Raw genomic sequence first — 14537 nt, forward strand, 5'->3', positions numbered from 1 at the left:
ATCCAGAAGGACATAAAAAGGGATCCCACCCATACGCTCACCTCCTTATGCAGATTTGGTTTGCAAACACTAATCATCGCAAATCTTCTTGTGAGCCTTTTGTCTTAGGTGGTCGATATTCATGTCCTACGACCCATTGCACTGTGTTCTCATTGTTCTTTCACTTGCAAGCGGCCTCACACACTCTTCTTTACATGTTACCTGTCTTTGTTAGCACGATATTTGGAGTCAAGTTCGATGCGAGGCAATATCATGATTCGAGGAATTCAGTCAACCGTAATTTGTATGGTATCAGAGAGCGATGGTGATCAGTAAATGGTTTGGTATTGGGCTTCGAAAAACAAAATAGGCAGAGCATTTCAATCCTCCCAAGTGTACAGTAATATCATGGATGTTGCAACAAATGGGGGTATAGAAATCAACCCTGATGTATATGCATCAAGTGGAAAAGTGTGGGTTGGGATGTATATGCAGCACGGACAATGCGATTGGAGTCGAGACGAGAAGGGTAAGCAAAAAGAAAGGTGGAAGAGCAGCGAGCCTTGATATAGACAAAAATAAGAGGATGGAAGATTACGTAGCATAAGTCGAGAGCATCCAGGGAGATCCGTTCAAATACCTGGTCAGAGATGGGAGGAAAAAATTAACGAGTCGAATAGTCAGTACTTCAATTTCTATGACCACCAGCCGTCTTCACGTTGTGTGGGCGTCACTGATACGACGCTGGGTGTCGGCGAACCCATCTGTGGGCGATAATACGACTGCCCTGTATGCATCGGGCGAGCCTTTGGCGTTCCGGGACCGAGATTCGGGTACCGCCGCGCCGACGGTGCATGCATGGAATCCCACACCGATGTTTGTGGCGGAGTGTTTGTGCGCTTGCTCATACTACTGAGAGCGCGTGAGACGGGGCGACCGTTCGCCGTCGGTGTCGGTGCACGACTAGGGTACACGGTGCTTGCTCGCGAGTCCGGGCGTGGAGGTGAGTGTGCGGCGACGGCTTTCTTGGCTTTGTCTACCTCAGCCTGGAGACGAGCCATCTTCGATTCGAGCATCGCTACTTGATCACGAAGCTTGTGCTCGCGGTCCTATGAAGGACATGAGCACCGTGCGAAATTCAGATGTCGATAAAAACTGACCTGAGCCAGCCGCTCGTCGGCCTCCTTTTCTTCAAGCTGCAGCTTCACCAAAGAGTGTTCCGCATCCAGCTGCATATGCTTGTCCTCGACTTGATCGAACATAGAGCGCGTCTCTGCCAGCTCAGATTCGTATTCCTTGGCGCGCTTCTCCCACTCGGCCGAGCGCTGCTGTGCCTGAGTGAGGCTGTGGCGTGCAGCAGAGGCGGCGCGGTCACTGCTGGTAGCCTTATTTTCCTGGTCCTTGAAACGCCTCTGCAGCGCAGCGTACTCGCCCTCCAATACTTTGCTGCGATCGCGGATGCGCCGGAGGTCCTTGAGTTCTGGCTCGTTGTTGTGGCTGACGAGATGCGAGAGCGTCTCAACTTGCTCAGCCATACGACGAAGATCGTCCCAGTGAACTTCCTGCGAGAGCACGATGTCGTGTTCTCTCTGAAGGGACTCCAAAGCGTGCACAGCAGCTTCCTTCTCATGTTCAGCGAAGCCTGCCCGCATCTCCAGTGTTTGGAGCTGTGAGGAAACATGAGTGAGTGAGAAAGAGATGAGCATATAGAGCATACACGAACCTGGTTTCTGAATCCCAGTGCCTCCGCAGCAGCATCGCGGTTCGCCCTTTCCAGCTCGAGGATCCGCTCGTGTTGCGTCTGCGTCGCAACGTCAGCCGTCTTCAGCCGCCCCAAGGCCTGCGAGAGCGCCTCCTCCAGCTCGGCGTTCTTCACCTCCGCGGCTGTCGCCTCCGTGGCACGCGTGATGATGCTCGCCTGGAGTTCGTCCACCTGCACCCGCAGTCGATCGCGCTCTGCCTCAGATGCCACCACACGTTCCGCGAGCACGTCCTTTTCTGCCCGTATCGAACCGTGCGCGGCGCGCGCCTTTGCGAGCTGCACCTGCGAATCCGAATTTGATGACATCAACCTGCGTACCTCCTCGAAGTCTTGCTTCAAGGCCACGCGCGTAAGGAGCTCTGCGCGCGTGTCGTACACCGCCTTCGTGGTGGCAGCCAAAGTCTCTGGCAATGCCTTCAACTGAGCGAGCATGTCCTTGTTGAGTGCCAGCAATTCTTGATTCTTGTCCTCGAGTGTCTGTTGGCTGCTGGCAAGTGTGCTGACCGTAGATTCAATTTGGGAGATGTTGAGGTAGGCAGCAGGATTTTGCACCGAAGCGGGGACACTCGAGCGCATTTCAGCTTGTGCCACACCCAACGCATCCGTCGCGGCGCTCAAACGGGCTGGTAAGTCAGAAAGTAGGCCGAGCACGTCATGGTGTATAGACGACAAGTCACGTGTCTGCGACGCGAGGCCCTGCGACAACGCACCCATCTGCGCCGCCACATCCCGCACAGGCTCCAGCAGCTGCCCCACGTTATCTGCGACCTTGCCTGGAAGACTGTCCAGTACCCGGTCACGCACGGCGAGGCGCGAATCGAGCCGCTCGACGACGAGATCCGACACCTGCTCCTTGATCTCGTGCGCGTCGACAGGCGCAACAATCTTGCGCACCTCATTCGTGATCTGCGAAATTATAGCATTGGTATCCGGGATATTCGTCGGTGGGTATATCGTCGGCAAGATGGGAATGAGCCTGTCAACTATGAGGCCCGCCGTTTCCCGCTTGTCCGATGCAAGGTCGATGAGCTGCGAAATGTGCGGCTTGACGGCCTGCGTGAGCTGATTCGTGAGCGTTTCATAATCAATCGGCTCGGCGCGCAGAACGGAAATGTGCGGCAAGAGCGCCGAGAGCAGCTCGCGGACCAGACCCTCGCGATCGAACGCAGGAACACCGTGCGGCGTCCGCGCGCGCTCCATGCTTTCCAGGCGCGCAGCCAGCTGCGAGATGCTGTTAATGACGGTCTTGACGGTCCTGTTGTGGAACTCCTCGATGGCGCCCTGAACGTTGAACGACGTCGATGCCTGACTCTCGCGGGTCTGCGAGTCGAACCGACGCATGATCTCCGACAAGTCCTGGTGCATCATCGTGCGCGCATCCGCGTGGCCCTGTTCGACAATGTCCTTCACAAGCTGGAAGTCGAGCTCTCCCCGCGCATCCATCTGACTGTCGTCCAACCCCCTTGCGGCCGACTCCTGCAATTGTGCCCGGAAGAGCGACACCACCTCGTTGATCATCGCCTCCGTCGACGGGTTCAACGTCCCGTCCGATGTCAAGCGCTGCTCCTGCATCTCCAATCGTATGCTCTCAATCTTCTCGTCCAATAGCGCCTCCAGCCTGTCTTCGAACTGCTGCATCTCCAACCGTCGCGAGATGCTCACCGCAGGCAGCGAGTCGCCAGAGATCGACGAGCTGCTGCGGAGTTGCGGCAACGACGACCGCCGGCGTGGCTTCAGCGGGGGCACGAATACGTCCTTGCGCTGGTGCGGCGTGTCCCACCGCCCGGGATCGGTGACGAGCCGCGTCCCGGACGCCTTGCGCGATATCGCGGGCATGTTGAGGTCGTCGAGCGACGGCCGCGACACGTGCTCGAATATCTCGCGCGAGCTGAGCCGCGAGCGTACCGAGCGGCGCGTGCGCTCATCGTCCGCGTTCGCGAGCGCCTTGAATAATCCCGCAGGCACCGTGTTCGTCGACACGGGGTGCTTGAAGTCCAGAGGGATGGGCGCGCGCCGTGCTTTCATTGAAGGTGGAATTGGGAGCTCCTTCTCGCGCACCATGCCGTTGTTCGCGTAGTCCTGATCGCCAATAGCACTCTGACCGTCGTCGCCTTCCGGGCTCTCTACGAATTCGTCGGGGCTCTGGTTATGACTCATCGGCGGGTGCACATTCTGCGGCGCGGTCTCGTGCGCGGCACGAGCAGGCAGCCCATACGGCCGCGCGAATGCGTCTATCGCGACGTGCCTCTGTACAGGCGACGCCGGCACCGACCGTCGCGTGCTCTGGGGCGAATCTGCGGGGAACTTGAAGGAGGTCATGTTGTCGATGTCTCTGCTATTCTCTTCCTCGTCCTCTTCCTCGTCATCTGAGCGCTCCATCGACGTGTCGGACGCACGGCGCTGCCGCTTCTCCCGCCCTTGTGTCGCCCGGACAGAAGTAACTATTACAGGCGGTGACGGCAGCGGGCGCGACCCTGGGACCGTGTGCATAGCAGGCGACAACGATGGTTGCAAGAGCGCCGGCTGAGACAGGATCGGCGGAATATTCGTCGGCACCCGGAACGTGAATTGACCTGGCTTGAACTCAGCTGCCGTGGCGTTGAGCGGCTTCCCGAGCGACGGCGCACGCTCGTGGCCGGGCGTGCTCCCGTTGGACATTGACAGCTGGTGCGCAGGTGAGGCTGACGCCGACGCCGACGCCGGGCCAAAGGTGCCAACAGACCAAGATCCAGAGCTGCCACGCGCAGAGCCAAACACGAATGGCTTCGCGAGAGGGTTGAGAGCCTCACGCTTCGGGATTGGCGCCTGGATGGGAATGGGTGGGACAGGTGGCGCGGATTGCTGCTGCTGTTGAGCATGCAAGGCAAGGTACGCGAACTGCTCAGACGTGCGGCGGGAATGCGCGAGCGCGGGGTCATGGAGCGAGAACTGAGCTGAGATGGGCCGTGAGGGAGGCACAGCTGGAAGAGGTCGAGAAGCATTACCACTGGAGCCTGTCAATGGTCTGGCGTAGGCGATGTCCTCGTCCAGATTCCCCTGCCCATGTACACCCGCACGCGGTGCGCGATGGTGACCTTCTTCTTCACTCGGATTGGAAAGCATGTCGTCTTCACGGATTGTGTTGCTGTTGCTGTTGTTAAGTAGGTCGTATGGAGTGGTGTGCGGGGGATGAGGGAAATTGGGCAAGCGGCGTGGCGTCTGTATCTCGTGCTGAGATTTGCGCAAGACCCGCCTCTGAACACGCGCCTGCCGCGCGCGCTCTTCATCAGATGGATTGGACCACTCCCCGATGCTCTCCTGCAGAACAAAGGCCGCTCGAACACATGTTTGTCGCGTGAAGGGCTATTACGTACCTCGTCCTCGGTCGTCTCTGCGCCGGTGCGTAGGTCCTCAGAGCCTGTCCATTCGCCCACTGCTTCCCTATCAAGATCATCAACGTCCGGCCCTAAGTTGCGATCATCCGTGTGCCCTCCATTTAGAGGTGCATCGGCCAGACCGCCCACAGATAAAAGCGATAGGGCAGCCGACAGACGCGACACATGCCGCGAGTGCAGGCGGCTGAGCGGGGCAGTGGTGACACTTCCCTGATCCTCTCCATCCTCGTCCACGTGTTCCACCTCCACACGTCCCTCGTCCAAGCTCATGTCTAGCGTTTCGTCCGCAGCACGAGAAATATCTGCCGCACCTTCGTCCTCCAGCGGCTCTTCTTCTTCCGGAATGTCGATTCCAAATCCGCGCACAAAATCAGGGCGGCTGTCCGCGCGCAAGGGGAGTACCGGGGGCGCAAGCGACTGCTCGGTCGGCGCGCCAGGATCAGACTTGGCAGAGCTATCCATATTCGCCGTGGGTGGAAAGATGGCATCAGAGCCGAGGATGGCATTCGGGCCGAACGGATTGAACGACGCGACTGCACTGTACGGCGCCGACTGGAACGAGGGAGGCTGCGCGAGCGAGAGACTCTGCCCGTGTCTGCCTTGGAAGCGAGGCGGTAACTGTGAGTTCGGTGAGGTACTGAAGGGCGGCTGGGGTGACGTCGAGGCGGATTGTGTCGCAGATGCGCTCTGCGCCGCCTGGAGCTTATTCAGTTTGAACAATAGCAATGCGGGGTCGGCAGGCGAAGAGATCTGACAAAAGCAATAGCACATTAGCCTGTGAATGACACGTGCAGAGCATGCACTGTACACACCGAGGCAGCACGGGCGTGGGGAGCGTGTATGTTAGGTATGCTGCTGAAGTTGCCAGCTCCCTTTTCCACACCCAACTTCTCCAACTTCTCTTCAATGACACGCTGCTTCAGATCATCCCAAGCGGCCTGTAGAACGCATTTGACGTTAAGGAATTAAGATGTGAGTGAAGCACGTCATATGAGATTGACCGAAGCGGCTGCACCTTTCCAGGGAGAAATACATCGACGGTAGCAGGTATTTCGTATCTCCAATAATCGGGAGGGTACACCTCGGCGGTTGTGAGCTCGACCATTTCCACTTCAGGATGCACAGGGATGAGATGGGTGGGAATCGGTGTACGCGCCCACGGCGCGCGAGTCGCAGGCTCGCCGTCCTTCCCCGATATCGTCTCTTTCGGAAACGACACCGTGCCCTTCTTCTTTTGGGGCGCAGCTGCAGGAGCCGCTGCCGCTGCGGGGGCAGAGGCGGCGGTAGGGGATACAGGGCGATGATTTTTGCCCGGACCGCCAAGCTGCGCCTTTGGGGGCCCACCGATACTCACGCTCGGTTGGCGTCGCCTGGGTACGAATGGCTGGCCGTAGGGCTGGCCCGCCCCCAGCATGATGCCAGGCGGGAACTGGCCCTGACCGAGGGGGGTCATGGGAATACCCGGAGGGGGGTGAACACCCATGGCCGCAAGCGCCAGACTCGGGTGCTGTCTGTGCGTCGGGCGACCGGGGGCACCGGGGGGCGCCTGGAAGAACGCGGCCTGCATGGGGGTCTGGAGGGCAGACTGTGGGTTGAATACGGGCGGGTGAAAGCTGTGCTGTATCGCGGTGGGGAGTCCCGGAGAGTAGACGGGCTGCATGGGCTGCTGGGAGTGGAAGGAGGGGCCAGGTATCTGCAGCCGGGAGAGCTGGTGTCGGTGCTGGGTAGTCATTGCGTGTGGTATGAGAGCAGCAAAGCTCAATTAGTATCTGAAAATGCCGAGGGCGAGCAGGCGAAGAGAAAGATCAGAGAAAAGCAGGGTATGCCAGCGGTAGTCAAGAGCAATCCGTGGAGCAGGGCTTGTGAAAGAGATGACGAGAGGTGCGAGAGGACGTGGAGCAGCGGCAGCAACAGTGTAAGCCGTATTGCACTGACCACGTCGGGGACAGCGAGGAGAAGGAGGGAGGAAGAGATGGGCGCAGGCTGAGCGGGTCAAGAGCGTCTGCGATCCAAACTTTGGCTAGCGTCCTCGCCACGTGGCCCCTCCCTTGGTGGCTGCCCAGTGCCCGCCCTTTCATCCGTCCTACATCTCTTTTGTGACCGCAACAATTATCTACGGCCGCTCCTGCGGCGACTCCTCCAATAATCATATGGAGTCCTCCGTAAGAAACGAGACGAAACCCGTCCTACGTCCTCACATGCCTCTCAAACCCCCCTCATCAAGGATGCCTTCCGCTCTGGCTGTGATTTGCATGCCATGATCCGAGACATGATGTCTGCTAATACGGGGGCCGAGACAGTCATGCATCTGCCCCCCTCGGTGATAACGTACGAATACTGCTCCTGGAGAAAGTCGCATCGCACTCGACGCGTCCCTCGTCGATCGTATTCTAGTCGGCACCTGTCGGCAGAGTGGTTCGCCCGCACGTGATCGTGTCATTGGCTCACGTGTACAACGCGTGCGATTCATCTTACTTCCCCGGCGAGACCTATTGGGGGCGCTGTTCAACGTTCATCAGCGCTCAGCTGTGTTACTTTCGTAGGTATACTGTGGACGACCATCGAACGCTGCGCTTTGGACCATTCACCAGAATGACGAATACGGAAAATATTTGATTGGGGGCCCAAGCACTTCGGATCCCCCCCGATGCTGTACGTGCTGCGATGCCAGTAAATGTACCATGTACCGTAGGTTACTTAAACGATAAGTGACTATGAAAGCAATGACTGATAGAGTAACAAAGCGAGACAGCGAGACAGCAAGATAGCGCGATAAAGAAGATGGGGGAAAATGAGAAACACGAGGGCCAGAGGAAACGACCGGGAGAGAGAAAGTAACCAATACAGCGGGTGAACAACGTCACCCTAATATCAAGAGAACAACCCAACCCATCCCGCGTGGTATGCGAGATATGCCTGGTGATGAGCTACGGAAACAGCTATGTGAGAGTGAGAGAGATGGAATAAATGAAACACAAAAAATGAAAAAAATAAAATAAGACAAACAGTCGAGTACGCACACTCACTCGCCCACCTATCAAAACTCGTCCTCACCTGCGATCCCACGTCTATCGCACCTGCAACTCCAACGCGATCCGCTTCTTCATGTTCTCAAGCCGTGTCACGGTCTCCCCCCGCCGATACGGCATCACCATCAACCCCTCCCGCTCCGCCCTCCTATGCTTGCGATGCGGCGGTCTATCCAACCCCTCAATCGCATTGAGCGCGCTCTCCAATTGTTCGCGCGCGCTCTCCGCCTTCCGCGCCGCCATCATCGCCGCCCGCCTCTCTGCGCGCGCCTTCCGTCTCGCCTCCTTCTCCTCCCTTTCCGCGCGTGCCTCTTCCATCGCCTTTCTCCTCTGCTCTTTGCTGACGCGCAGGATCACCGGCTTGCGGTCGCCCTCATCCTCCGAGTCCGTGCGGTCCGACCCGGCGTCGGGCGGCGACACCATCCTGCATTCACCCTTCCACTTGCGCGTGGAAGTCCACGCCACCGCTCCCGGCTCCTCATCTTCACTCTCTCCATCCTGCTCCACGGGGATCAGGCTCATGTGGCCCAGTTGCGTCGCGGCCCACGCCACAGACCTCCCCCCGGGCACCACGATCGTGGGCACTCTCTCGCGCGCAGCCGCGGGTGGCGTCTGCAGATCGCTGGATATGGAGGAAGCTGGCGAGGGTGTGTGAAGGGAGGAGGTAGGACGGCTGTATGTGTAGGTGGGGGAGGGGGTAGCCGGAGTGCTGGGGCGCGCCCAGGCGTCCTTGGTGCGCCGGGCTGGGCGGGGGGTGGGGTGGGATGGGGTGGGTGGCGAGCTCGGGCGAGGGCGGGGGTGCGCGTGTGCCCCGCGCTGCTTCGCGATTTTGAGCCGCATCGCGTCCTGGGCCTTGGTACGCGCGACGTCGCGCCGCTTCGTTTTTGGGGTGCAGGTGGCGTCGGAATCCGCGTCCGAGACGCGCATGCCACGAAAGGCAGGGATGAGGACGTGCACCACGCGCGTGTCCTCTGGTTCGCGTGTGACATCGTGGGGTGGCGGCGACGGCGCGCGCGGCGGGAGCGCCTCCAAGGCGTTCTCGAATTGAGGTTGGCGGTACTCGTATCCGTACTCGCGATCCTCGTCCTCGTCGACCAGGACACCGTATGCGGGTGGCGGGCTTCGTGTGTCAGCGAAGGAGGTGGCATGCCACATAACCGCGTCCTGTTCAATAGCAATGCGTTGAGACGCATATGCCCATGACGAGGTGTCTTCGCCATAGTATACGTCCATAGGGTCGTCTGACCACTGATGCCACACATTGCAGTTAAGCCACATGTTAGGCAACATAAATGGAGCACGGTCAGGCATACCTGCGACGCGTAATTTGAGGTCGCTTCATATCCGGAATAGTATAAAGTTGTCATCGTTCCAAGTGACTTGTTTACTTAGAGCTGGGGGGTAAGTGTGTGGTGATGGTCAGCAGGAAGAATACGGGTCCACGCACGGCTCCGAATTTATAGTGGCGGCGAGTGCGCGGAGGCAGCCTTTCCACGTGACGGCGACGCCTTGCCGGGGGGCACAACGCGTTCGGGGGGCGATACAGGGTTAAGGGGAGCATCTAGCTCTTGGACACGGCGGAGAAGAGCCGAGCTGCCATGGATCGCTGTCAGAAGCGGGGGAGATGTGATTTTATCGAGAGGGGGGCTGCGCACGCTCGCGCAAGTGACATCAAAAAAGGCAACTGAGAACAAGGGCGCCGAGCGTCAGCAGCCAGGTAGGGGTGTAGCGGATAACAGGTAAATTCACGAAAGATGACATGTGCCCATAGCTACTACAACAAGGACACCGACATGATACGGTTACCGCACGGTCGGATCATGTTTCTGTTGGAAAGATCAGGTCAGTCGTCAACAAGATAGACACATATTTATGAATGAGATGGAGACAAAAAGGAGACAAATACAGCCGATGGCAAACAATGATTCGAGGTCCCAGTTGAATCGGACGCAATCCCGGTGAATTCCGGTAATTCAGTGCGCTCAGCTGAGGTACGCCGCCTCTGATCTAGATCTCGCCGTGAGTAATTCGACCACATGTCGAGCAAATGGATGGAGACGGCTGGACGGAACCTGTCGAATGCGGACGAAACATGGCGTGGAAGCTTTGAGGTCCCACTTTTAAGTCGCCAAAGCGTCCCATCTCGCGTAGCGATAATCAGTCCTGACGCCTTCTCGGACGCGTGTCCTGATCGTGCTGTAAGAAGCGTGCCATCCACATTTCGATCATGCGAAACCAATCGATCATCTTCCAATCTTACACATATTGATGACATTCGGTAGCCGATCATACACTTGGAAGGTCCAAAACCGATCCTACATCTCAGTGCTTACAGCTTTGCGAACTGCAACACTTGCTCCGAGGTGCTCTTCGCCTTCGCCTTGTCAAAATCGCTCCGCGTGATAGGCTTGCAAACATGTGCGTGATTGTAGCCCAACCTATCATAACACAGCCCCCCGTCAGCACAAAGTTTAGATCGCCAGAAGAAACGGCGCCCCAGCGCGCGCAGGTGACGTAGAGGTACGCACCGATCCCTACCGTCCTTCCCTCCCTCCTTATAGAATTCTGGTCGGCGGAGAAGGCTGACGACCACAGCCCCGCCGAGGCCAACGTTGTGCACCAACCCATACTTCCCGCGCTTATCTGGGATATCGAACAGCCCCGGAGCCTGCATCGGGCCTGCCCCTGCGCGCATACCAGCAACGTCAGAGGATTAATATAAAGATCCAGGTGTGGACACTTACAGTTACGCAGCTGCACTGCAGGGGAAGGTCAGTCACTCGAACGTCGGTGGTCAAGAAAAGCGTGCTCACTCGCGATATAGAAATGCATTCCGACGCCGGTCGCGCCCAGAGGATGGCCCTTCGCTTCGAGCCCGCCGCTGGGATTGACAACGTACTTGCCGCCATACTGCCGCTCGAGTGAGCCCAGCCAAATCGCTTCATGATACAATTCACAACTCACGGTGTTATCAGCGCGTTCAACAAACTTGTACGCGTCCTCGAGCGAGCACAGGCCAAGCGCAGGGTACGTGATGAGCTGCGCACTCCCCGTAAGTTCCCCACCCAACAAAGGCAGAGCACCCAATCCAGAAACGCACCTCGTTCGCAGCAAAGCAATCGTGCAACTCGACGACACCGACCAGATCCCGGCCCTCGCCCTCCCCAAACCCAGCCTGCTTGAACACCGCATCCGCACACCGCTTCGACATACCGTACCCGACGACGTCCATCGCGCTCTTCCCGTCGAACGCGTCCGGGCCGTCCGTCGTCAGCGCCTGGGCGACGATCTCGATCGCCTGGTTCTCGAGCCCGTGCTCATGCACGAAGTCCTCCGAGGCGACGATGCAGCACGCCGCGCCGTCCTGTCCAGCTCCGCAGTGAGCATCGTGACAACGACCAAAATATTGTATCCCGGATAGACCTACCGATGTCGGGCTACACATATACTTCGTCAACTGGTTCGTGATCTTCTGCGCATTGAGTACTTGCTCCTCCGACCACCCGTCGCGAAATTGGGAGTACGGATTGTTCACGGAATGCTTATGATTCTTCGACGCTGCGCGCCGCCCACGACTCGATCAGCGCCCTCCCCATCATCACTCCAGAGCCCTCCCACTCACCAATCTTCGCCAGATGCGTGATATCGCCCCCATACAGCTCAAAATACTCCTGCGCCCCGTTCGAAAACATCCGCGGCGCCCCAGGCCCGTGATTCTTGCCCAGCCTCGCCTCCGCGCGCGCGTCCGCCGCGTTCAGCGCCTGCATCGGGTTCTCGCGGTCCGGCCAGTGCGAGCCGAGGCTCCCGGGCGCCATGCGCTCAAAGCCGAGCGCGAGCGTGCAGCGCGCGAGGCCGCCGCGGATGAGGTTCGCGGCGTGCAGCAGCGCGGTGCTCCCCGTCGAGCAGTTGTTGTTCACGTTGGTGACGGGGATGCCGGTCAGCCCGAGGTTGTACAGCGCCGCCTGGACACGGAGACGGTGCATTCAGTTACTCTGTGAGCGAAGTTACTGCTGCGCATGGGAACGGCGCTCACTTGGCCGCTGGTGGAGTCGCCGTAGCAGTAGCCCGCAAACGCGTGTTCGATGTGGTCATAAGTGATACCTGACATGCCAACCATCAGCCTTCCTTCGTCCAGCTCCTATGCAAGGCTCATACCAGCGTCGAGGAGCGCCTTGGTTGCAGCCTCCAGACCCATCTATAGATAAATGCCATCAGACTAGGGACCTCTTGGAAAGCACTCCTAGACGTCACTCACATCATTCGTCGAACGTAATCCCCTTGGCTACAGCAAAAGAAAGAAAGAAACCCATTCTCAGCCCATGACATCGCAGTGGAAAAAACGTTGGGGTCCAACGCACCTTGATAAACGCCGTGCATCCCGCGCCGATGATAAACACTCTCTCCTGAGGGCGAGGCATGTCTAGGAAGGGATCAGTCTCCTGCAACGAGTTAGGGTATGTTCTGTGGGATGCGACGGAGAGCTAAGAATTCGGGCGGCATGAGGCATAGTCAAGCGTTGATTATAAGCCGCGCACAGCGACCGAACCGCTCCGAACCGGCTATCCGGCACTCACGTACAATCCATTTACCCCGCAATTGCGGGGTCAGCCCACCCACCTCAGCACCACCTGACGCCCACAACATCGACATGACTTCCGTCTTATGAAATCTGCATGACCCACGAGCGGACATCTTCCAGCTGCAGAGAGGGGGGCTACAATCACCACCTGGCATTGCCCAGATATATATACAAACAATTTCGATAGTATACAAATGAAACGACAGGGGTTCTACTCCTCGTCTTCGTCGTCCTCCTCATCGTCCTCAGCTTCGTCCAACCACTGCAAAACCAACGACCGTCAGCCAACCAGCCATAATCCCGATCGACAAGGGATATGATGAACACTAACCTTCAAGAACGGCTCGCTCGCCTTGCGCACCTTCTTGCTCGTTTCCTTGTCCACGTACTTCTTGCTGACGTGCGTGCCCCACTGCTGCACTACCTCCTCGTCCAAGATATCCGCCTGGTAGAATGCCATCAAGATCTTGGGGATCGCAGGGATCAGCTCGGGGTGCATCATCCCCACAAGCCGCTCGATCCCTCCCAGCAGCGACTTCTGGTGCTTCTCCGACGTAACCATCTGCGAACAACACTGTCAGCATCAAGGTTTAAGAAACAAAGTAAACGCACGAACCTTCACGAATACAGGGTTGTACTTGGTGATCTCCGCGACCACGTTCTCTGTGAACAGCGCCTGTGCGAGCACCTGCACTGCCTTGTGCTTCTTCTCGATCCCAAGCTCCTGAACCTTCTTGTACACATCGACTGCACTGACGTCGTGGTTGACCTCCGCCCATCGCCCCAGCTGCGCGTATGGGCTGTCTGCGTCTTCGTCGCTGTCGTCGTCACCGCCGACCGACATGGTTGCCATGGCTCCCTGCAGCGCGACCACGCGCGCCTTGACAGCGTCGGGCGAAGTGTCCGCCGACCAATCTTCCTTCGCTAGGACCGCTGCCTCACTGTTCAACTCGGCTGCCTCCGCCTTGATGCGCTTCGTGAGCTCGTCCTCCTCTTCACCTTCCATATTCTCGCCGTCACCCGCGCCGTTTGCCTCGCCGGGCACTGCAGGTGCCTCCGCGTGCTCGCCATTCTTCTTCCCTTTGCCTTTCTTTTTCGGCGGATTCTTGATAATGTACGTCGTGAGGCGATGGCGCATGTCGACACTGCTGCGCTCGCCACATGCCTTGCAGTCGCGCACGATCATCTCGGCCTTGGTCAGGATGAGGTCCGTCTCCGGGTTCTTGCACGCGCCGCACAGCACGAACTTGTCGATGAACGCATCGAGGAGCTCGCGGAGGCGGGCGGCATCGTGCGCGCCATTGACGATGTAACGGTCGTTCTTCTCGTCGACGGTCGTCTGCGCACCGAGCTCAGAGCCGAAGAATTTGGTCGGGTAGGTGGGCGGGCGGGAAAGTGCGCGCGCTACGTCGGACATGTTGGGGATCACGGTTTTGATGCCGTTGCCTTTGCCTTCGATCTTCGTGAGAAGAAGTGGCATGCTACATGAAGCGAAGGGGAGCGGAATAGGTCAGCTACGCATGCAGGTATGCATGCTGTGCAGCGCCGTGGGCGTGCGGCAGCAGCGTGGGATTACGCACCGGTAGCGGTAGAACTTGTCATCGACGTCGCGACGAATATTAACGACTCCGGAGGCCATGCTGGGCGGGTTTCAACGCTGTGTGGCAAGCGCAAAGGAGCACGTCAGCGGGACGCATCCCAGGGCAAGAAAGACGAAAGGTGGCTGACTGCTGAGGGAAATATGTTGGGATGCAAGAAACGCTGGACTGCTGGGACAGTGATTGGGGGTCGAAGCATGAATCCTCTGCTCGCAC

At 58.3% G+C, this 14537-nt stretch overlaps 4 protein-coding genes across 4 annotated transcripts; all 4 read right to left on the reverse strand.

Annotated features, from left to right (window-relative positions):
* Positions 1 to 304: 304 nt before the first annotated feature.
* HETIRDRAFT_470024 (uncharacterized protein) lies at positions 305 to 6853 on the reverse strand. The gene is made up of 8 exons (XM_009543382.1): positions 6131 to 6853; positions 5928 to 6029; positions 5095 to 5865; positions 4792 to 5038; positions 4434 to 4734; positions 1703 to 4385; positions 1140 to 1646; positions 305 to 1088 (listed from the first exon to the last, which is right to left on the reverse strand). The coding sequence occupies exons 1-8, from the start codon at positions 6845 to 6847 to the stop codon at positions 675 to 677; spliced, it is 5742 nt and encodes a 1913-aa protein (XP_009541677.1). The 5' UTR covers positions 6848 to 6853; the 3' UTR covers positions 305 to 674.
* A 1133-nt stretch (positions 6854 to 7986) lies between these two features.
* On the reverse strand, positions 7987 to 9511 carry HETIRDRAFT_424467 (uncharacterized protein; the record flags this gene model as incomplete). The annotated part of the gene is made up of 4 exons (XM_009543383.1): positions 7987 to 8054; positions 8142 to 8169; positions 8193 to 9392; positions 9458 to 9511. 4 exons carry the CDS (start codon positions 9509 to 9511, stop codon positions 7987 to 7989), a joined length of 1350 nt encoding a protein of 449 aa, XP_009541678.1.
* An 828-nt stretch (positions 9512 to 10339) lies between these two features.
* On the reverse strand, positions 10340 to 12663 carry HETIRDRAFT_470027 (uncharacterized protein). The gene is made up of 12 exons (XM_009543384.1): positions 12503 to 12663; positions 12400 to 12426; positions 12300 to 12339; positions 12178 to 12245; positions 11767 to 12106; positions 11572 to 11702; positions 11245 to 11508; positions 11109 to 11183; positions 10958 to 11054; positions 10889 to 10903; positions 10673 to 10829; positions 10340 to 10582 (listed from the first exon to the last, which is right to left on the reverse strand). The coding sequence occupies exons 1-12, from the start codon at positions 12560 to 12562 to the stop codon at positions 10474 to 10476; spliced, it is 1383 nt and encodes a 460-aa protein (XP_009541679.1). The 5' UTR covers positions 12563 to 12663; the 3' UTR covers positions 10340 to 10473.
* A 271-nt stretch (positions 12664 to 12934) lies between these two features.
* Positions 12935 to 14362, reverse strand: HETIRDRAFT_448237 (uncharacterized protein; the record flags this gene model as incomplete). Its single annotated transcript, XM_009543385.1, has 4 exons — positions 12935 to 12985; positions 13055 to 13285; positions 13340 to 14204; positions 14304 to 14362. 4 exons carry the CDS (start codon positions 14360 to 14362, stop codon positions 12935 to 12937), a joined length of 1206 nt encoding a protein of 401 aa, XP_009541680.1.
* Between the last annotated feature and the right edge of the window lie 175 nt (positions 14363 to 14537).

This window comes from Heterobasidion irregulare, assembly GCF_000320585.1.
Source record: "Heterobasidion irregulare TC 32-1 unplaced genomic scaffold scaffold_01, whole genome shotgun sequence".
NCBI classification, from domain to species: domain Eukaryota; kingdom Fungi; phylum Basidiomycota; class Agaricomycetes; order Russulales; family Bondarzewiaceae; genus Heterobasidion; species Heterobasidion irregulare.

Excerpts from the sequence above, each read along its gene's own strand:
- HETIRDRAFT_470024 (XM_009543382.1), bottom strand. The coding sequence starts at position 6,847 with ATGACTACCCAGCACCGACACCAGCTCTCCCGGCTGCAGATACCTGGC. Across the intron at positions 4,735-4,791 it reads CCATCGCGCACCGCGTGCGG|GCTCCAGTGGTAATGCTTCT; the intron begins GTGTACATGGGC and ends GACCATTGACAG. Across the intron at positions 1,089-1,139 it reads CCGACGAGCGGCTGGCTCAG|GACCGCGAGCACAAGCTTCG; the intron begins GTCAGTTTTTAT and ends TGTCCTTCATAG.
- HETIRDRAFT_470027 (XM_009543384.1), bottom strand. The coding sequence starts at position 12,562 with ATGCCTCGCCCTCAGGAGAGAGTGTTTATCATCGGCGCGGGATGCACG. Across the intron at positions 11,703-11,766 it reads CACGCATCTGGCGAAGATTG|CGTCGAAGAATCATAAGCAT; the intron begins GTGAGTGGGAGG and ends GGCGGCGCGCAG. Across the intron at positions 11,509-11,571 it reads ATATGTGTAGCCCGACATCG|GACGGCGCGGCGTGCTGCAT; the intron begins GTAGGTCTATCC and ends GGAGCTGGACAG.